The sequence below is a fragment of the Misgurnus anguillicaudatus genome, chromosome 18 (genome assembly GCF_027580225.2).
Source record: "Misgurnus anguillicaudatus chromosome 18, ASM2758022v2, whole genome shotgun sequence".
Taxonomy (NCBI): Eukaryota; Metazoa; Chordata; class Actinopteri; order Cypriniformes; family Cobitidae; genus Misgurnus; species Misgurnus anguillicaudatus.
The window spans coordinates 3,894,410-3,918,298 of record NC_073354.2 but is presented as its reverse complement, the minus strand read 5'-3'; the positions used below and the strand labels follow the sequence as shown (position 1 = coordinate 3,918,298).

The following is a 23,889-nucleotide window of genomic DNA, read 5'->3' as shown; positions in this document are numbered from 1 at the left end:
ATGATGTTAAGCACACAGTTGACAGTACCCATTGAATTCAATCATATTTGTTTTCCTACTATGGAAGTCAATGGTTACAATGAGCTGTGTGCTTACCATCATTTATCAAAATATCATCTTTTGTGTGAAATTTATACAGGTTTAAAACAACATGGGGGTGAGAAAATGATGACATTATTTACATTTTTGGTTGAACTATCCCTTTAAGATCATGTGACAACAACACTACCTACTGTTTCACATAATCTATTGGTATCGGCAAACGTCAATCTGAGTACTCGAATATTGGTATTGCCACAGAAATTGGGTATTGGTGGATCCGTAATGTTTAGTGTATATTGCAAGTAGTAAAGTGTTTAAGTAGTAAGCAACAGCAGCAAGTATGCCATTCTGGACGCCATCCTAAAAAATACAATTCTGCATTGTTTCACAATAAAAGAGCTTGATTCATGCTTGAATGAACAGAAGTAGTCAACCTTAATTATGAACACATACACTTTAAAGCCCACCACACTTTAAAAACTACATATATTGTGCATCACTCCTAATCAATTGTTGAAAAACAATTTGTCTATCAAATATTAAACATTATGAGACGGCAAGGCTTTCAGTGTAACAGCCAAGGCCGCACATACAGTACAGTCGACTTGCGAGCACAAGAGCCCATTCCAGGGGTGAAATTGAATTTGCCTCTATGATTAGAAATGTCAGTGTGATGAAATGGTGTACAACTGCCAGAGGTTAAACATGGAAGACATCATTAAAGAAACAGACAAAAGCTTATTCTTCAATAATAACAGACGAGAAAAGAAATCGATGAAGGAAAGAAGGAAAGTTAGAGGTGAAGCATTTCCGCGTCTGCTGTGTCTTGTCTTGGAGGCCTCTGGGCTAATGTGACATTTCAACATTTACTGCACCTCATTACAACCACTCACAGCTTATTAACCTGTGTCTGCTCGCTGTATGAATGCATATCCTTCACTGTCATTCTCCACGTTCACACAAAACCACTTTTACAAAAGTAGGGCATTTCTCTGCATCTCTTATTCAAAGCGCAATGACTGGTTGATCCAACTGTTGTTGCAGCAAATCTTGTCCGATAATATGTGTACATCATAAATTCTTAACAGCATTAACAAGCACCATCAAATTTATTCAATGCAAAGAGCACAAACAAACCAGAAAACAGCATACAAATGATGATATACCGCACTTTTCAGAAACAATCTTTGTCCTTGTTTCACTCGAATATAATTGCAGCGACACATGCCACAGTCAGCAATAGTAGGTGAATAATCGGGCACTTACGGTCGTTGCACTGGGTGCCGGAGTATGATGTCATGGAGCAGTCGCAGGTGAAGTTTTCCCACTGCTGGATGCACACGCCCATGTTTGCACACGAGTCCTCCTGACATGTGGTGCTGGGACCTGGGGAACAGGGACAGCGTGAGTCGACGGTAATGACAGATTTCAACATCACGGTCATCACGGTCAACACGGCAATACGCATGCACTCATGCAAGGTCATTCTGCGGTCAACATCGATGCTTGGTGAAAAGATTCATGCACTTATCCTGAATACTGCACAACAGTGGATCTCAACTGGTTTTACTTTGGGATTTCTGGACATGGTACCATGATTATTACACAAAAGTTACAGGAATTGCTGTATTTTATCCCCGAATATCTATAGGACAACACCCTAGACAGACTGAGAAACACAACTACAATCTCACTCATCATTCACTGTCCAAAACAAAATGGTCAAAAAATGGTCAGTGACAAAAACGGTTTAGCAAGATGAGAAATTCAAAATCCTTTTTAAAAAACTTTTTTTAGAAGCACACATCATGTTTATTTCAATGACCATAGTGTATTTATGTCGATTTTATAAAATAAAAAATTACATTTGCATATGAAAGTTATGAATGAACCTGAAAATGTCAAATGGTATAACCGCTAATTGCCCCAAAGAATGAGAAATATTAAATATTTTATCCACCTTTATGGCATTTAAGCGTAAACTTTAAAAAAATATATTATAATATTAATATTAAAATATTATTTAAATAGTTATTTTCAAATTTAAATTTTTGTAATATTTTTCCTGACATATGCTAAAAACAAAATATGTCTAAATAATCTTTGACAAATGATGTAAAAATATATGTTAAAAAATCATATTACACTCAACTAGATTTAAACTAGATTATATTTTATTTCATATTTTTTATTATATTTTCTTAAAAAAATACTAGTTACACCAATTGACACAGACCTGTTACACCACATTGACATCTTTGCAATGTGACATTATCCCCCAAATATTCTTTCAAATGAAATTTCCTCAAACAAGGAGAATGTATGCAAGTAATCTGCAAATGTATTTTGAAATTTGAACCCTTTTACATTTATTTGAACCATACAGACACAAAATAATTAAATTAATGTCACGTCATTGAAAAGTACAACTCTGTGCCTCATATTAGTACTTAAAATGTACATATTGGTATCAAATGCATACATATATGTATCTAAATGTTACATATGTGACCCTGGACCACAAAACAATAGCTAACAATACATTGTATGGGTAAAAATTATAGATTTATGCCAAAATTCATTAGGATATTAAGTGCAGATCATGTTGAGTATTTTGTACATTTCATATCTTAAATATATAGAAAAAAAGGTATTTATCATTAGTAAAATGTATTTACTAATTTCTAAATATTTTGATTTTTTTGCAACCTCAGATTCCAGATTTTCAAATAGTTGTATATCAACCAAATATTGTCCTAACAAACCATACATCTACACAATATCAGATGATGTACAAATCTCAATTAAAAAATGACCTTGTGGCTTTTTTGTGATCCAGGGTCACATATTTAGGACCTTTTTAAAAGGTATTGCCCATTTTTTGACCATTTCATTTCTCACAGTGTACCTATAGGCAATGCAGACTTCAAATCATGTTACCTGCAAAAAATATTTATTTACTTATATTTATATGAATTTATTATTAAATCAATATAAATTATTTACTGCATAAAAACCATTGTAATGTTTGCCAAGTAAACATTTATTCTAGTCTATATTTTACAAACATAACTACATTGTGTAGCTTTACGTATGGTTTAGCTTCATGTACGGTTCTTATAACAGACAATAACAAAAGAGATGTTTAAAAATGTCCTATTTATTTAGCTTCTCTATACGTGTTTACATAGTCAATTGCATGATTAATTGATGATTTGCCTTTGATTATATGCATTTATTTTTGATTAGTGTTTTGCTGCTGCCCTATCAGAAGAGACCTTTGAATCACCAGTTGAGAAACACATCAGACAAACAGAAAAAAAAACTGCCCAGCAAGCAATTTTGCGTGTTAAAGACTTCTATTAGCCGTCCAAGCAAAGCCAAGATGTCTAGGCGAAATTTTGGCCATAGCCCAAAAATAAACCAAACACCTTGACTATGCTTACATGAGGTAATATCCCACAAGTTATTTTGGCAAAAATAACAAGTAAGCAAATTTAAGTGGGTTACTCATAGCTGGACAATATTGGGTCTATAGTTAACCTAGAGAGTGATTGCTTGCTGGGTGAACACAGCCAAGAATGCAAGCAAAAGAAAACAAAAAACACTTAATAAAACAACACTGACATGTGTTTTTATGTACAACAGAAGTACTGTATCTGGGTCTGTCCGTCAATGAGACTTAAAGTAGCTTGTCTGTACTGTGGAGTGCATCGCTGAACTGCAGTGCTTAAAACAGCTGATCTGTTTTGTAAACTAGTACCATTCGCAACTAACATGTACTGTGTTACATACTACTATAGCATTTTTTATGCATGCTCCTGTACACATATTTCGTCCCCAAATAAACTAGAAATGGACTGTAGACTCTGTTTCAGACCAAGCAATCAAAACAAGTGTGAGAATAGTAGAAGTCGTCATGTAAACAACAGTATGTGTTTACATTAGATCTATTGAAACCACATTCTCATGAAGCCAACAGAAAAACATGCTTTCAAGACACGAGTCCCGAATGTGGATATCTTTAAAGTCTCTGCTGGCTGAAAGTGAGCGAGTCAGGAAATCAATACTGGTTTCTGCCTCTAATGATTCACTATTTTAAACTCTCTTGGATTCTTGGGAAAGATATTTATAACTTGATCAATTTTTATTGGTTCCCATCATCTTCACGTTTTTGTGAAGGAGCACCAAACAGATCTTTGCAACTTTCAGCCAGATGTGTGTCTCTTCTGTTTGTATAAGACACAAAGGCAAGACGCTATACCTTGCAGGTCAGCTTTGGTGAAACCAACTTTGTTAGCAGGAAAGGGCAAAAATATTATTAGTAAAACAGGGTGGTTAGTAAAAGGAAAAGCAGTCAAATAGGACTGGAAAATATCTGTGTATGTGGGTAATTACGAAAAACAATGAGATGGGAAATAATTTTATTAAAACAAGAATGTTGTGTTAAATATAAATATGTCACTAATGACTATTAAATTACTAAAAATTATGTTGTGCCTATTTTCATTCATGTGCTTGCTTTATATATAAAGTGTTGTTAACATGACTTTGACCAAGGCGCCATCTAGTGGTTAACTGGGCTCTCAGCAAAGCATAACAGAGCACATTAAACTTCTATTCTGTTTGAAACAGATATTAAGGAGGAACACAATAAATAGACAGTAGGGCGCCAGTATTGAAGGTTGACGAGTGTCGAATACCTTCACATCCACGTTCGATCTGCCCGCTTCGGAACAGAGCGTCATTGATAAGGTCAGGCAAGCGGCCATTGAGATCCATAGAAGCCAAGCAGCCCTGAAAACCCTCACGAGATACCACCAACTTTGGCAGGTTCTGGTACATGTTGGGTCCGAGACCGGCCACAAATAGGTCACCTGCAGAGAGAGCCCATTACAAACACTTAATGCGTTTTAAATATTCAGTTCTACAAAGTAAAGCTTAATTAAATATATTTTTAAGATAGTTTTAACTTCTACATATAAACATACATTTTAAAATGTATTTCTGGGGCAACAAATACATTTCTAATTTTACAACCCATACTGGCCAAAATATAAAAGTTTGTATTAAATATATAAGTATGTATAAAATATACAATTATAAGTATACAACATTTGTGCAACCAGTGGCAAGGCCAGAAATTTTAAACTGAGGGGACCATGGTGAAATATGGTGGACAAACTACATAATTTTAGAATATAGTAGTGGTTAAACGGATAACAAAACTTATGATTCAGCTACAGTTTCTGAGTCACGAATCGGATCATTTATGGATCAGCAAATAAAATGAAAAATAAATATATATAAAGCTTTTCCTTCTGTTGTTTGATTCCAGTAATGACACAAAGCAGAGAGTAGCCTACTGCCACCTAAAGACCGAATAAGCACGGTTCATACTGACATCTGATTTCTTTCCATTTGCGTTTACTCAAGACATAATAACGGACTGTCTTTATGGGATTACTTGTAATTACGCGTGTCTCTGTGTGTGCACTTTTGAGTGTGTGTGCCACTTAATTGTCTTCTTGCGTTTAAATGGCTTGAATGTTAACATTTGCAAGGTTTAGAAACACATGCAAAATTATAATCTTTCTATATAAATAGTTATTTAAATACTGATTCTTAAATTTTTTTTTGAATATATGTACAGTATGTGTATGTATAGACGCTTTCATCAGACGCACGTGCGCTAACGCGATACACGTCTGGATCCGAACTTTACTTCCGGTTTTGTTTTTTTATGGTCTGACTAGTTGCTAAACTGATCTCTTGAACAAATGCCTCGTCGAAAATAACAAATGTTTTGGTTTCTTAGGTAATCTATGTGTTGTTTTTTTATTGTTATATAAATAAACTACATTTAAAGTACTTTGTTGTTATTTATTCTTAGCGGAGTTTACCGGAAGTTACGTGCGGACCACGACAGCCGCTTGTTTATGTTGTTACTGCTGAAACCGTCTATATGTGTGTGTATGTATATATGGATATACTGTTGCCAGCCATCCCAAACCTTTGTATTACTATTTATTTAGTATTTATTTGTATTATTATCTATTTATTATTATGATCTCGAGCAATGGTTGCTGCTTCAGTATTGTGGCCGGTGTATTTGTTGCTTTGATGTTTTGGTTTTATGCCTTTCTATGCAAAATGATGTCACTGACAGTGTTTCTCTGTTTTTGTGTATGCTTAATTAAGTGTTGTCTTGTTGATACGACTGGTAGGCTAAAAACTGAATTGCCCTTCGGGGATAAATAAAGTTGTTTAAAGTTGAAACATGATGTGTATTTGAGTGATTGTTTAGTATGCTTTCCCACAAAAATATTTTGTGCCACTTCTGATTGTGTGGACCAGCCATCATTGCCACCCTGACCCTAATGTAGCCTCGCCACTGGTGCACACGTGTTTTAATTATGTTGGCTTGAGAAAGCCAACATACTGTTGTTGCACTTAAACTTATTATTATTATTATTATTAGTGGTGCTTGCATTTATGCAAGGCATCACTATTACTATTGCTCAGGGATATTATTATTATTATAATAATTATTATATTTTATTCTTACATCTGCACACTTTTTCGGCACCTAACTAGTCCCGCACGGTTTGTCGTAGACCCATGAAAGAGGGCTCAAATCAACGGGCTTATTAAGGACACGACTGCTATGACTTTTATAAGCGATCGGGTGCAGGATTTCCAAAAGGGGGGCGAAAAACCACCCGAAAAATCCCATTGACTTAACATTGAGCCCAACTTTGACGAGTCACAGCTCCGCTCGAGGATTTTGTAGAAACATGTAGGTTACAACATTTGGAGAGGGTGGTAGACTCTGTAAGAACATATATCACATTGGGGTGTAAGTTGTACCCCTGGGGTGTAAGAGGCGCCCAAAAGTGCCCCAATGAAAAGTCAATGGGGGAAAATCCCATAGACTTAACATTGCAAATACTTTGACGGGTCATAGGTACGAGCCAGGATTTTGTAGAAAGATGTGGGTTACTAAATTTGAAAAGGGTGCTAGACTCTGTCAGGATGTCCCCCACAATGGGGTGTAAGGTTACCCTAGCAACCATTTTGGGCACCCTAGCAACCTATCCCATAGACTGCCATTATAAAATGCCCCGATGGATATCTTTGCACCACAGTGTCACAGAGACATGGGGGTGGGCTCATTTTACTCAGGCATCCAATCAGTCTGTCGGGATCCTTATTGAGGTATTAAGCCACGCCCCTAGCAACCACTTTTGAGCACCCTAGCAACATAAAATTCAAACAGTTATATCTCGGCATCAGAACATCGTAGAGACACGGGGGTTGGACCGTTTTACTTATGTCTTGAAGTGTAATCATTATGGGATGGCAATTTTCTCCCTAGCAACCAAATACAGTACCCTAGCAACCGAATATACAAAGCCTTATATCTCAACATCAGAACATTGTAGAAACACGGGGGTTGGACCGTTTTACTTGTGGCTTGGAGTGTAATCACTATGGGATGGCAATTTTCTCCCTAGCAACCAAATACAGTACCCTAGCAACCGAATATACAAAGCCTTATATCTCAACATCAGAACATCGTAGAGACACGGGGGTTGGACCGTTTGACTCGAGACTCAGAGTGTAATCACTATGGGATGCCAATTTTTTCCCTAGCAACCAAATACAGTACCCTAGCAACAGAATAAACAAAGCCTTATATCTCTGCATCAGAACATCGTAGAGACACGGGGGTTGGACCGTTTGACTCGTGACTCGGAGGGTAATCAGTAGTGGATGCCAATTTTTTCCCTAGCAACCAAATACAGAACCCTAGCAACAGAGTAAACAAAGCCTTATATCTCCGCATCAGAACATCGTAGAGACACGGGGTTTGGACCGTTTGACTCGTGACTCGGAGGGTAATCACTAGTGGATGCCAATTTTTTCCCTAGCAACCAAATACAGTACCCTAGCAACAGAGTAAACAAAGCCTTATATCTCCGCATCAGAACATCGTAGAGACACGGGGTTTGGACCGCTTGACTCGTGACTTGGCAGGTAATCACTAGTGGATGCCAATTTTTTCCCTAGCAACCAAATACAGTACCCTAGCAACAGAGTAAACAAAGCCTTATATCTTAGGATCAGGACATCGTAGAGACACGGGGGTTGGACCGTTTGACTTGTGACTCGGCGGGTAATCACTAGTGGATGCCAATTTGTTCCCTAGCAACCAAATACAGTACCCTAGCAACAGAGTAAACAAAGCCTTATATCTCCGCATCAGAACATTGTACAGACACGGGGGTTGGACCGTTTGACTCGTGACTCGGAGGGTAATCACTAGTGGATGGCAATTTTTTCCCTAGCAACCAAATACAGTACCCTAGCAACCGGATAAACATAGCCTTATATCTCCGCATCAGAACATCGTAGAGACACGGGAGTTGGATCGTTTTACTTTTGGGTTGGAGTATAATCATATATGGTCCCCAGAATTTTGCCACGGCAAGCACCACTCACATTTTCTTCAGGAAATGTACCTATCTAGTTATTATTATTATTCTTTTTCTTCTGAGACTAAAATTTCTAACTCTAACTCCTCCTAGAGCTTTCAAGCTACAGCCACCAAACTTTGCACAGACCTTCAGTCTGATCTGAGGAGGTGTGCTATATCTTTTCTAAGGGATCGGACTTACGGTTCTCCTAAACCGTCCGATCAAACATCCCAAAAAAGTCCCATAGACTTACATTCATAGAATGTTTAGGCTGAGTGTTTATTTTCAAATTCTAACTGTCAACTCTCATTCATACAAATACATTACATCATCTCTAAACCTCTCTCAGTCTATCTCTGTCTCACAAAACTCACTCAATAGCACAGACAAACACAACTACACACATACACACACACACACACAACCACACAGACACACAACCACACACAACTACACACAGACACACAAATACACACACACACACAAATACCCACACACACACAAAATTATATATAACATACTGTCACAAAAACACAGACAATCACACACACACAGACACACAACCACACACAAATACACATAGACACACAACTACACACAGACACACAATTACAAACACAAACTTATATATAACATACTGTCACAAAAACACAGACATGCACACACACACACACAAACACACACACACACACACACACACACACACACACACACACACACACACACACACACACACACACACACCACAAATATACACACACAAACACAATATTACATTCTGCCCTAAATGCCCCAACTGCCCTAAATGCCCCATCTTCCCAAATCTCCGCCGCATCCCCCAACTCCCCAAAATGCCCCATCTGCGCCAAACACCCAATTCTGCCCCAACTGCCCTAAATGCCCCATCTGCCCCAAATGCCCCGTCTGCCCCAACTACCCAATTCTGCCCCAAATTACCCAATCTGCCCCAACTGCCCGAAATGCCCCAACTGCCCTAAATGCCCCATCTGCCCTAAATGCCCCATCTGCCCGAAATGCCTCATCTGCCCCATTCTGCCCAAACTGCCCTAAATGCTCCAACTGCCCTAAATGCCTCATCTGCCCTAAATGCCTCAAATGCCCCAACTGCCTCATCTGCCCCATTCTGCCCCAACTGCCCTAAATGCCCCAACTGCTCTAAATGCCCCAACTGCCCTAAATGCCTAGTCTGCCACCCTACTACCCAATTCTGCCCCAAATGACCCAACTACCCTAAATGCCCCATCTGCCCCAAACACCCAATTCTGCCCCAACTGCCCTAAATACCCCATCTGCCCCAAATGCCCCATCTGCCCCAACTGCCCCAACTGCCCCATTCTGCCCCAACTGCCCTAAATGCCCCAACTGCCCTAAATGCCCCAACTGACCTAAATGCCCCATCTGCCCCAAATGCCCCATCTGCCCTAAATGCCACATCTACCCCATTCTGCCCTAAATGCCCCAACTGACCTAAATACCTCAAATGCCCCAACTGCCTCATCTGCCCCATTCTGCCCCAACTGCCCTAAATGCCCCATCTGCCCTAAATGCCCCATCTGCCCTAAGTGCCCCGTCTGCCCCAATTATCCAATTCTGCCCCAAATGCCCCACCTACCCTAAATGCCCCATCTGCCCCATTCTGCCCCAATCTGCCCCAACTAACACATCTGCCCCAACTAACTTAAATGCCCCAACTGCAGCTCCATCTATTACTCTCAGACTAGGCTTTCTCAAGCCAACATAAAGTTTGTTCACAAACTTTAACCTCATCTAGTTCAGTTCTAAAATGTCAAATGTGCTATCAGAAATGTCAGTAAAAGGTCTAACAATTTGGTGTATCTGACCTTTCAGGTCCAGATTTTTCGCTCCGTTGACCACCTGACTGACAGATTTGGCGTCCACCTTGAGCATGTGTGTGTTGCTGGCATCTCGTGTGATCACGACATTGTGCCACTGGTTGTCATTGAGAGGACTGTCGCTGTTTCCCTTCAGAAGGCTCGGTCCGTTTCCCAAGTCAAACACGTAGTGGATATACCTGGCAAACACAAAAACATGAGAAAGCGCAGCTGTATCCACGCCCGTTTATTCTTCCAAGTGCACTTTAGTGAAGAACACTCAACCCAAGCTGAGCTCATCCAGGATGAGAGGCTCAGATGACCACGAGAGGGGACACACTTTTTCTAAAGTGCAATGGGATTTATACTGTATTAAAGGATTTGGTGGATAGATTCACTTTGAATTGAATTTAGTTGAATTTACAAAAGGCAAAACCCACAATTGTAATATTATTTTGGAAAATAAATGGCTGTACACTGATACAAAATTTCTGTGGCGATACCGATAGTTTTGCTTTTCACTCCATTATTATGAAATCCTAGAAGTGCAAAGCATACAAACTGCAATGCATTGCAATCTCACCTTTCTAAGTTTTTATTCAAATTTCTTGCCTACATTTTATTTTTGCGAGCTCAGGCTGTAGTTTCTACTGCAACTATAATGAAAACTTGGGGTAACATCTGAAGAAACTCTCCTCTCACTCACCCTTTGACAAGTTCAACGGCAATGAAATCATTCCCGTCTCCGCTATTAAAGAGAATGAAACCGTCACCCGAGGTGGTTTTGAACTGGAAGAAAAGGTGCATGGTGCTGTAAGCCTGAAGCGTAGTCAGACCCAGGTAGCTTCCTTTGGTCTTAAAGGTGACGGGATCGGCCACGATGGAGCGCATGCCGAAGCGAGCGTTCAGCTCGCAGAACTCGATATCGCCGTTCTTGCACATGTCGATGTAAAGAAGGCCATTGAATTTCAGGCCTTGCAGGTGGCCGATGAAGTTGGTTGGAGCCGTGGAGGCGAAGCGCCGCTCGGTCAGGATACCGGTCTCGACGTTACTGAACTCCAGCCGAGTGTGGTCGCCATTCATCTGACCTGTGGAGAAAGAGATATGCAACATAATTTCATTCAGACCTATTTGTTATGTGTTTGATTCGTGCATTTTATGGCAGGAGCTGCGCTAAATTCGTACCTTCAGCCACATCATCATCCACAATGAGTTTGAGGGTTTTACCGCGCCGTGTCACCCGGACCGTGTGCCAGTCGTTGTCGTTCAGCTTCTGACCTGCGTACAACGTCTCTGGCCCTTTACCTGAGAATGACGTGTCAGTCAGTGACTACACACACTCAGTGCTTTAATAAACTGTATGTAAAAATGATCCCAAGCTGTCGATGTGGCAGTACCCTTTAAAACGTACTAATATGTACCATTTAGGTACAGTCCCAAAATGTACTACTAAGGTACTAAGACAAAGTTTTTGGGCACAAAGGTGTACGTTTGGAAAGGGTACCGTCCCAGATATGGCTAGGGGCCACTTTATGATCATTATTATTTCCAAGACCAAGCAACTTTTTGTGCTCCAGATCATAGATCAAAATCTTTCCATGTTAATTATAACCTCAACTGAGATGCATTGAAAATCAACCATTCTAGAACTGCTGTTACTCAGAAAAAGGCCAGACCAGATGGAAAACAATGTGTCGGTTTGTTTTCAGAATAACATGTGACTGTGACATATTTATTATTTTTGCTATGCACAGTTTACAAGTGCCTGTATACATGAATACCAAAAGATCTCACTACATCTGCACTATACAGCTTGAGCATATTGCATGGGATGCTGTTTTTCATAAGTGCTCCGTTAAACGAATAGTTCACCCCAAAATGAAAATTTTCTAATGTTGTTACAAGCCTGTATAAATGTATTTTTATCTGATCAATACAAAGCAAGATATTTTAAGGAATGTTTGTAACCGATCAGAAGCCCCATTGACTTCCATAGTAGGAAAAAGAATACTATGGAAGTGAATGGGGCTCATGAATGGTTTGGTTACAAACAATCCTCAAAACATCTTTATTTGTATTCATCAGAACAAAGAAATTAATATTTTTGGGTGAACTATCCATTTAAGACCAAGTACTGTGACATGTCTTATCAAAAACATGGACTAGCAAACTGTACCACATTTGTCTGAAATATGAAACAAATGGAAATTATAAACATGTGATGTGGTCATGTAACAATATTTGAAACATTGATTACTTCCTACCTCCACATACTATTAAAAAAATAGTACGCATTAGAGTATGTGTTGCATGAAATGCCATCCAGAGTATTAGTTTAAAACCTTTTAAACAATTTGGACATTTATTCTTTTTTATACAACAGTTCCTTCTGGTTCTCAAATCTGATTGGCTAAAAGCTATGCGATATTCTACTGATAACACCACAGTAACCGCTTTACCGTTTCACCATTAGTATCATTTCATCGCCACCTACTGGTCATTTTAGTATTAGAGAGGGAAGCTTCCTAAACATGTGAGTCACACACACACACACACACACACACACACACACACACACACACACACACACACACACACACACACACACACACACACACACACACACACACATGCTGTTGTTAAACATTTTATATGTCTCATTAAGTTCCCTAGTTCGTAAATCAGTCTGTGAATCCCAATCAGAAGTGATTATCCCTAAGCCCGTCGAAGATCAGCGCTCTTGGATGTAAACTTTCGGGGATGTAACGTTACCACAATAATGTCACATCGTGTGGACAAATAAAATACACTTGAAATAAAGCAATGACAACAATCATTTTCTCTGGTTTACGCGTTTCTCCCCCATTAAAAGGATGCAAAAACACAGTTTGGAACTGCAGGTAAGGATACTTAGTTACAACATTGTAACTCTTGATAATTTATTTTCGCGTGACTATTAAAACACGTATTTATAAGCAGAAACATCTCTCTGACTAAAAAAACTGATTACACTTAATTATTCTGTTTTATGTACTGACAAGAACAAAGTCTAGTTATAAAGCGAGTGCTCGTACTGCTTTAAGATGAAATGGAAATCAATAGTATATAAATATAGTTTTATTAACTTTTACTTCGCGCCAAAACAATAACAACACAAAAGACACTAAATATGAATAAAAAACAAGGAATAACTTCATGACACCAAATACTGCTGATTTGATCTCATTTTTGACCATCAAACACCGACAGGGCCAACATTAGAGCCAGGGAATCCCTGTCAGAGATGTAGCCCAGAGAGGGCGGTGGTTAGCGGGGTGAGTGAACACTGATGCTTGGGTCTTGTCCGAATCTTTCTAAACAACCGTTCAAATAGGACCTATCTTTACTAATCGACTGTAGATTTAAATATAATACATATATATTCTCGACTTAACTAATCTTAAAACTACACTTTGTGACCAAGAAACGGTAATATAAAGAAACGGCTACTCCGTCCATTGAGTTATTATGAGATTCAAAGCAGCCGAAAGTTTTACCTGTCATTCTGGCCTTCAAATCCATAGCGAAAGAAAGTAGTTCCCCTAAAAAGAGGCTTTAAAAATAACTCCGTTGTTGTTTTATAGTTTTCTTTTTTCAAACGTGTGCCGTCGAACTGTTTTATAAAAGCAATATCGCTCTCGGAGTCGTGTGATATAGGTCCTTAAAAATTTTGTTGAATTAACTCGGATTTACAAGTCATTTCAACATACTATTATTTATCTTGACTAGAGATAAGTTGTTATGACTACAGGTAAGTTGTTATAACTTATAAAATTAAGTTGACTTTTCGCAACTATATTTTTATAAGTTGTGATCTGTTGACATAACTGATAAATCTAAGTTGATTTAACAAAAAATTTAAAGCAGCAAAGTAATTTTCACAGTGTATGAGTTTCTTTATTCTGCTCAACACAAAAAAAAGATATATGATAAATTAAGGACACAGTTAACGGTACACATTGACTTTCAAAGTATTTGTTTTTCCTACTATCGAAGTCAGTGGGTGCTGTCTGTGTGCTTACCATCATTTATCAAAATATCTTCTGGGTTCAAAAGAATAAAAAAACGCATACAGGTTTAAAATAACATGAGGGTGAGAAAATGATGACAGAATTTTCATTTTTGGGTGAGCTATGCCTTAAACCCAGGGTTTAGAACAAAGATTACATGGGGTGAATCGAGGTGTGAAAAGCCCTTTTGTTCAACAGTTGCTTAGAATTCAAATTTCATCTAGATGGTGTTGTTTCATCTGTAAAGTTTTATTGATCGATCATCTGCAGAATATCATGTACACTTCAATCTGTTATGTCATTACATTTGGGGAATCATCTAAAATAAACAAAGAAAGCTAAAGGAAATGTGACAGAGCTTGTGCTAAAGCAAGTTAAGTTACATTAAAGGTGCCATTTGTAAGATATTTGCAGTAAAATATCCAAAAACCACTAGGCCAGTGTTATATATTTTGTCCAACTGATTACTATCAATATCTATAATGTTTTCAACTACTTGTAAATCGTGAGAAAATTGCCATTTAAAACATTGAAACGGGGCAGTGCAGTCTCCTGTCAATATCCTGTTAATATCCACGTGACCCTTTGTTACCGCCTTAACTGACGTAAAAACTGCAGAAGTATGCGTTAGCCCCTGTTGGGCTACGCGCTTGTTTATGGACTAATATTACTCTTTACCTTCAGCAAAGACCCACACATAAGCGTACGGGCCAACAAAACGACCCAAGAAGAGTTTGGAACAAGACGAGAGAAAGAATGAGGATCAATATCAGTGTTGCATTATCTGGATAGAGAGAGCTTCACGACATCATTTAACTAGACAGAGATGCTGATCTCGCTTGTGTTTTACGCTACAGGTGAGTTGTTTTGATTCGTAACTCGTATGCTATCAAAAATCGTATGCTATTATATCGATCACAAGATAAGTGTGTAGATTGTAATCAGTGCGTCTTCCCGCGGACGATATAATGCACATCGAGAGGTATTGTACAGCAATAAGACACTTACTAATAGAGTAGAGTTTGGTACTGTACAGTCTATCACAATTTTAAATCATAACTTCACAATAAGATTTGTACTGTCATTACATTATGTGAAAAATCATTTTAGATTGTAAGTTTGAAAACTTAATTCTGTGCCGTGTTAACACACCATCGAATGTGGACTCATACTGTAACATCTATAACTAACAATTTCGTTTTGAACATCAAATATAACCTTACATAATCAAACGCAACATTTATAAGACTTAATTACCTTAACTGTCAACGTAATTTCTCATTCGCATCTGATTAATGGCCATCAGCGGTTGAGTTAAAGACTACAAATCCCATAATTCCATGCTGCTTCAGAGCATCATCAATCTACGTCATATGTTATTATTGCGGTTTTAGCGCCAACTAGTGGCGAATTCTACGTATTCCACCTTTAAATACTGGTGCAAAGAAGACTTTTTTCCTTTGAACAGGTAAGGCATCTACAGTATGTTGAAACATTCATGTTTTCACTCAGAACAAACGTGGCAGATACTGTATGTTACTATTCAAAAAATTGAATATTTGATTTTAGGATGTATTTCTAACTGTCATGTCCATGTATATTGACAGATCTGCACTGCCACTGCGGTCAAAGACACATCAGATTTAACACATGCAGTAATTAACTGCAATTTTATGTTTTAAACAGAGGTGACAACAAAGAGCAAAATTTATGGATTGCAGTTTAAGCGTTATAAAAAAGTCCCCACCCCGATATGACAATAATGATTCTATTTAAGAAAAGCAACCGTTACATTTCAATTTTTTACTGAAATGTGAGAACCTCGATGATGTATGCGGTCCAATACGACTTCCGGTAGACGCACCCGAAATCCTGGCTTGTATTTTGTATCACCCGATAAAAGATGATTTTGAATGACTGTGTTGTCAACAGTGCCATCTGCAGGCATAAACAGATACTGTCCTGTTTAATAACTCGACACAACGACGAACTTCACAGCTGCGTTAGGACTAAATCACACATAAACTAAGCGCTGATCTTCGACAGAAAGGTGAAGTTTGTGTACCAGGAAAACAAATGAAATGTAATAATAAGACAATCTATCCATTTTAAACGTTAAACATTTTACTGCATGTTCAATTCCTTCCCTATTCAGTTTAATAGCGAAAACGATGCTTTAAAATATTTTCATTGTGTTTTGCAAAACAAAGTCATACAAAATGAGAAATGCAAACAAAAACATGTTTGGGTGAGCTATTCCTTTAATGAAGTAATTTAAGGCTACGTTTACATGGAAACGATCTAAAAAGAAACCGCATTGCGTTATCACTTTTTATTCTGCGTTTATACGAGCATTTTGAGGGGGAAATCTGCATGCATATGGTGACGCAAAAGTGTGTGATATTCAATGTAGTATGCACTCCAGGCGGCTAGGTGGCAATGTGAAGCACTGACGCACAACAACACCAAGTCCGTGAGCCTGCGTACAACCTTCTTCCTGGGTCTCCCAGGTCTCGTCCAAAGCCATCTGAGGTAATTAATGCGCCTTTTCTGATCAGTAATACTTGCTGTGAATAATTCGTACAACTGCTGGAAAGACTTGTATATTTATCAGAGCTGCTATGTCAACTTGAAGGTCCGACGTATGGAAATAATCTGACATGTTTGTTGTTATTTTCCTGAACTGGCGCATGCCTGTGACGTAAACGCGTACGCAACGAGAGCCACCGTGAGCAGAACGCGACAGTAGATCGTTTTTAAGATTTCCACTCTGAAGGGTGGTTTCAGTTTTTTGCGTTTTTAAGCCCCCAAAACACCGTCGCCGTGTAAACGAAAGGCACATCCGCTAAAATATTTTTACGTTTTCACACTCGAGCGTTCTCGTGTAAACAGGCCCTAAAACTCTGAACAAAATCAAATCAGAAACAAATGAAGGTCAGGGATAAGTGACTGGAAGCCTTTAGATGAGTAAGAGCAGCACAAAATATTTAAACCATTATGATGGCTAAAATTAGCATTAGTGCGTTAACAGTACATTAAACATGGAACAGAATGTACACTTTCTGAAGAAACTTTGAAATGTATATTGCTTTTTTAATAAACGGAATGATCTAAACTACATTTTGAACATACAGTACCAAACTTTTGATTGGTAGTGTAGGCATTGTACCATCATCAGTAAAATAAGCAGTTACATTAACATTACACGTTGCTTCTTTTGCTAAGGTTTGTGTTTCTCATACCATTCAGCAAATTATGTGAACAGGTTAAGAAAAAAGTATGTAGAACAGATTGAGCACTTACTGGCATTACAGTTTATCCTGCCACAATCTAGATGGGGAAGAACAAGTGACAGATGAAATCGCGTCCTTCAAGGTTACAGCTGCAGACATCCAACAACAGAAACTCCACCTTCCGGGGACGAGCACATGGAGCGGCAGCCATTTTGGATTTACTTCAGTGTGATTATTTGAGCCAATTCTTAGGCGTGAAACTTTTGTCAAAATGACAATGGTCCCAAAAAGTATTTGGACACACATATGAATGTGTGAATGTTATTGCAATGGAAACAAAATATCAAACCAAGTGGTGATCAGCAACCAATTTATTCCACTGTTAATGTTAGCAGATTTAAGAAGTTACAAGCAGAGTAACACATTTAGTTTTTACATGCTCCAATGCCTAACCCTCCAAATTTTGTTATAATTATAAACAACAAATTCAAAGCAATTTTGAAAACATAATCAAACACTTTTTTTGTCAAATATTTGGCTTGATATTTTGATCTATACAAGGACATTCATATTTTTTTTTTAAGTGCGGCCTAATCGTATGATTGGCTTTCAAGGCCACCGTATGAAGTTTATTACTGGAATTTGGCAAGAAAGTTTTCACAAACTTCAATAAGATGCATTTCTATCAGGTAATCAAATGTTTGCTTTGATATAAATTTTTCTTCAAATACTGTATATGTACTCTATAATACTGATCCATTTAAAATGACTGCCTGCTCTATGCCAAATGGATACAACCCGTTTTTATCTATATTTTTTTAGCAAACTGTATAAATATTATTGGGTAGAATTCATATTGCTATCACAATTGTTTTGTTCTCCGGGTTGGAATCCATTCGGCCATTTTCCTCATGTGCTGTCAACCGCAACAGAAAAGTGGGAGCAAACAGCCTCAGTCCATAAAGCACCAGCACCATACAGTGGTAAACACTTTGACAAACTTGTAGCATGTTCCTCATAAAACACATACATGTAACGGACATCGAGAAATCAGATCATACTAGTGCAATGAGTTCTGAAAGTTCTGGTGGTTATGTCTATTTGTGCTAAATGCATAAATTGTGTTATGTTAAATGGCTTGAACAGAGAATAAGCAGTTTTAGCATTAGAACGCATAATGTGATTTAGTAAAAACAGCATTGAAATGAATTGTAATATGACAAAATGTTTGAGATATTTACCTACTGTATATATAAGACTTTTAGGGCTTTGTGATGTGGTGTGCATGCATGTTAGTAGGAATGATGAATGTGTATGTACTGTACTGTGTCTACTGAATGATCAGTGCGTGGTGTTCGGTCACCAGCTGCAGGCAGGCTGGGTGCTTTGGTCTCGGGCTGTTAGCTTGCAGGGCCGCAGGCTAAAGGCCTTTGAAGGGGTGAGAACCATCTTTAAACATGATGCGATAAATGCTGTTAAGAGCGAGGGATGGGTATGGGTACTTTCCTGATGATGAAAAATTGTTATACAGAAGATACACGATTGATTGTTAAAACAATCTTACCGTAAGAGAAGAACAGAGAAGCATATAAATACTAAAGAATTATCTGTCTGTCTTTTTATGTATGTCTATCTATCTATCTGTCTGTCTATCTTTATCTGTCTGTCTTTTTATGTCTGTCTACCTATCTGTCTGTCTGTCTGTCTGTCTGTCTGTGTCTTTATCTATCTGTCTATCTCTGTCTGTCTATCTCTGTCTGTCTATCTCTGTCTGTCTATCTCTGTCTGTCTGTCTATCTCTGTCTGTCTGTCTATCTCTGTCTGTCTATCTGTCTATCTCTGTCTGTCTGTCTGTCTGTCTATCTCTGTCTGTCTGTATTTTTATGTCTGTCTATCTGTCTGTCTGTCTGACTATCTTTATCTGTCTGTCTATCTGTCTTTCTTTCTATGTCTGTCTGTCTGTCTGTCTTTCTATGTCTATCTGACCGTCTGTCTGTCTGTCTCTGTGTGTATTTCTATGTCTGTCTGTCTGTCTGTCTGTCTGTCTGTCTTTCTGTCTTTCTATGTCTGCCTGCCTGCCTGTCTGTCTGTCTGTCTGTCTATGTCTGCCTGTCTGTCTGCCTGCCTGTCTGTCTATGTCTGCCTGTCTGTCTGCCTGCCTGTCTCTGACTGTCTTTCTATGTCTGTTTGTCTGTCTGCCTGCCTGTCTCTGACTGGCTTTCTATGTCTGTTTGTCTGTCTTTCTATCTTTCTGTCTGTCTTTATTTGTCTCTCTATATCTGTCTGCCTGTCTCTGTCTGTCTTTCTATGTCTGTCTGTCTGTTTATCTATGTCTGTCTGTCTGTCTGTCTGTCTATGTCTGTCTATGTCTGTCTGCCTGCCTGTCTCTGACTGTCTTTCTATGTCTGTCTGTCTGTTTATCTATGTCTGTCTGTCTGTCTGTCTGTCTGTCTGTCTGTCTGTCTGTCTATGTCTGCCTGTTTGTCTGCCTGCCTGCCTGTCTCTGACTGTCTTTCTATGTCTGTTTGTCTGTCTTTCTATCTTTCTTTCTGTCTGTCTTTATTTGTCTCTCTATATCTGTCTGCCTGTCTCTGTCTGTCTTTCTATGTCTGTCTGTCTGTTTATCTTTCTATGTCTGTCTGTCTGTCTTTCTATGACTGTTTGTCTTTCTGTCTTTCTATGTATGTCTGTTTGTCTTTGTCTGTCTGTCTGTTTGTCTGTCTGTCTATGTCTATCTGACCGTCTGTCTGTCTCTGTCTGTCTTTCTATGTCTGTCTGTCTTTCTATGTCTATCTGACCATCTGTCCGTGTCTTTCTTTCTGTCTGTCTGTCTGTCTGTCTTTCTATGTCTGTCTGTTTGTCTCTGTCTGTCTTTCTATCTCAGCCTGTCTGTCTGCCTGTCTCTGTCTGTCTTTCTATGTCTATCTGACTGTCTGTCTGTCTGTGTATGTATTTCTATGTCTGTATTTATGTCTGTCTGTCTTTCTATCTTTCTGTCTGTCTTTCTATGTCTGTCTGTCTTTATCTGTCTGTCTATGTCTGCCTGTATGTCTGTTTCTCTGTCTTTCTTTCTTTCTATGTTTGTCTGCCTGTCTCTGTTTGTCTGTCTGTTTATCTTTCTATGTCTGTTTGTCTGTCTGTCTGTCTGTCTGTCTATCTTTCTATGTCTGTCTGTCTGTATCTGTCTGTCTATGTCTGCCTGTATGTTTGTCTTTCTATGTCTGTTTGTCTGTCTGTCTTTCTCTGTCTGTTTTTCTATGTCTGTCTGTCTGTCTTTCTTTGTCTATCTAACCATCTCTCTGTCTGTCTGTCTGTCTGTCTGTCTGTCTGTCTGTCTGTCTGTCTATCTATCTATCTATCTATCTATCTATCTATCTATCTATCTATCTAGTTTGCCTGCCTGTCTGCCTGCCTACCTATCTACCTATAGTGTCAGTCTGTCAGTCTACAGTATCTAACTATATCTTTACAAATGACCAGTTTTTACTAATATGGCCCAGCAAGTCTGTGCTCTTAGCAATGATTGTTAGTTTAAATAACTGCATAACATTATCAGAGTATATTCCTCCTGTGTCAGTAACTTTATGAGCATGTCTATGAGAATGACCGCCGCAGATGCGTAGATCATGAGGTCAGAGGTTATGTGAGGCGGTAATAAGAGCTTGTCTGTCCACATCACTTGCAAACAAAGCAAAAGAACAAAAAACTGACAGGAGCAAAACATGCAGATCAAAAAACAGTCATTTAGTTTTAATGTTGTAGAGATGATAACATTAAGTAGCTTGCATAAATCATAAATAGCAGGCGACCGAGGAAGAAGGATAATGAACTCAAATATCAAATACGGCGGTATACGATACCTAAGTTGACGGTCAGTTTGATGCGCCCGCTGTCCAGCTCTAGTCGTAACGTGTCTGCAGACTCACGTGATGTTGCAGCCATCAACAGACCAAAGGCACGCTGAGACATGAAACGCAGAGACACGTCTTCTGCTTCCGTGTGTATGACTGTGGGCATCACCACCTTCATATACATACTGCCGTCATAGCTCAGGATAGACGCCTCTGTAGAAATAATGGATGCACAGACAATTAAACACATGCAGGATTTCATCTTCCTATTACTAGTAATTTAAAGGTGGGGTGTCATTTTAATGGACTTTAATGGACCCCAACACGTAACAGTTTTAATGCAGTTTAAGATTGCAGTTTCAAAGGACTCTAAACAAAGGGTCTTATCTAGTGAATCGATTGTCATTTTTGACAAGAAAAATAAAAAATATGCACTTTTAAAACACAACTTCTCATCTTCCTTCGGTCCTGTGACGCGCCAGCGCGACCTCATGCAATACGAAATCACGTCAAGAGGTCACCGATGATGTGTGGAGAAAGAGGACCGTTCCGACGTTGTTGTATGTCGAACGATATTAATGAATGTCTTTGTGTCAATTTATTGTTTAAAATGGTCCACAAATGTGCATTTCATATATGTAACACGTGACCTTTCCACGGCATTACGCAATCATGTGAGGTCGCGCTGGCTCGTCACACAGCTGAAGGAAGACGAGAAGTTGTGTTTTAAAAGTGCATATTTTTTATTTTTCTTGTCAAAAATGACAATCGTTTCACTAGATAAGACCCTTTTGCCTCGTTTGAGATCGTTTAGAGTCCTCTGAAACTGCAATTTTAAACTGCATTAAATCTGTTATGTGTTGGGGTCCATTAAAGTCCATTACAAAGATAAAAATCCTGGAATGTTTTCTTCAAAAAACATAATTTCTTCTCGACTGAACAAAGAAAGACATCAACATTTTGGATGACAGTGGTGAGTAAAGTATCTGGGGTTTTTTTTAAGGAAAATTGACTAATCCTTAAATCAAACGCCCACTTTTATACAGTATATTCAATCAACTCACAGTGGAAAACACAAGCCACACCCACTTTTTTCATCATGTGATATTCTGTTTCACTCGGAAATGCAGAAAGTAAAGACGATCGACTGTTTACAGGGACTTTATGTACAGTATTAAACAGCTTTGGTGTAACTATTAGCTTTTACTAGATATGTTTTCTTGCAATATTACCTATTTTTTCTCTCGCAGTCTGTCTTCCCTGCTGTTTAAATAATGAATTTAATGTAGCTTCGACAAAAATTTTATTAACAAATTGAACCAGCAGCACACTTACTGTACTCAGTACTCAGCCTTAAGAGTTTTTGTATTTGTAATGAAAACATTCTCGTATATACATAAAATCATTTTACTGTGATATGAGTAAAATAATTAGCTTAAGTATAATCCTAAATGCACGCGCACACACAAGGCTGCAGAGGAGTTGTGGTGAGATAAAGAATACATTCATTTCATTCGCACTCATTTCCACATCCATACTCCTCCCTTCCCACATTAGAAAACATGCTGCGAAACGCAATCCTTTCACTTCTAATCCACAGACGTCACATTGCACATCTGCTGTGCGCAGAGACATCCCACCGCTGGCCAGAGAGGAACATTTCCAACAAAGCCTTTTATTTCCAGCCACATTACAAGCCAGAACGCTACAGCACACAGCTGAAAGGGAAAATGGATTAAAAAAGGCAACCAACCGTGAAATACCTGCCTCGAATTTTAGCGGTGAAGAAAGAAGAATGGGCCTGTGGCTGATAGTAGCCGAATACCTTTGTGTAATGATAGAGGAGCCTGCGTCGAGCCATTGTGCAGAAAATAATGTGAATTACACACCTGCCACATATGATAGGAACTTAAATCAATGACAACAGTCAGAAGCAACATTAAGAAAAATGTACCTGTATTTATAAAACCATTATTATCTTGTGCTGAAGGTGATTGATACAGCATATACTGTAGTGTGGCAGGGAATGATCCATTATAGGAATATTCTTGCTTAAATATTTAAAGAAGAACTTAGTCATTTATGCACCACTAGGGAAAGTTCAAAAATGATGTTTGTTTTGCTAGCTAAGACCCTTATGCCTCGGTTGATAGTCCTTTGAAGGTGCATTGAAACTGTTAAGGTCCACTAAAGTCCACTATATGAAGAAAAATCCTGGAACGTTTTCCTCAAAAAACATAATTTCTTTCTGACTGAACAAAAAACATCTTGGATGACATGAAGGTGAGTAAATTATCCAAATTTTTTCTTATGAAAGTAAAGTAATCCTTTAAAGATCTATCCGTGGTCTTTGCAAATGTTTAATTTGACCGTATTCACAA

The 23,889-nt window shown here is 38.5% G+C and overlaps 1 protein-coding gene across 17 annotated transcripts in view; it reads right to left on the bottom strand.

The window, feature by feature from the left end:
- Positions 1-23,889, bottom strand: part of nrxn3b (neurexin 3b) — a 407,078-nt gene that overhangs the window by 245,052 nt on the left and 138,137 nt on the right. For 6 of the 17 annotated variants that reach the window (XR_012358544.1, XM_073855573.1, XM_073855584.1 and 3 more), the window contains 8 exons: positions 21,518-21,721; positions 17,728-17,754; positions 11,561-11,680; positions 11,082-11,463; positions 10,385-10,575; positions 4,746-4,919; positions 4,307-4,333; positions 1,309-1,428 (listed from right to left, as the gene is read on the bottom strand). Coding sequence is in view for 15 of the 17 variants with exons in the window: in XM_073855573.1 (XP_073711674.1) it covers positions 1,309-1,428; positions 4,307-4,333; positions 4,746-4,919; positions 10,385-10,575; positions 11,082-11,463; positions 11,561-11,680; positions 17,728-17,754; positions 21,518-21,721 (1,245 nt within the window). In the remaining 2 variants the exon portion in view is untranslated. The remainder of the gene's footprint in view (positions 1-1,308; positions 1,429-4,306; positions 4,334-4,745; positions 4,920-10,384; positions 10,576-11,081; positions 11,464-11,560; positions 11,681-17,727; positions 17,755-21,517; positions 21,722-23,889) is intronic. The other 11 variants (XM_073855587.1, XM_073855588.1, XM_073855575.1 and 8 more) reach the window with 3 other exon arrangements.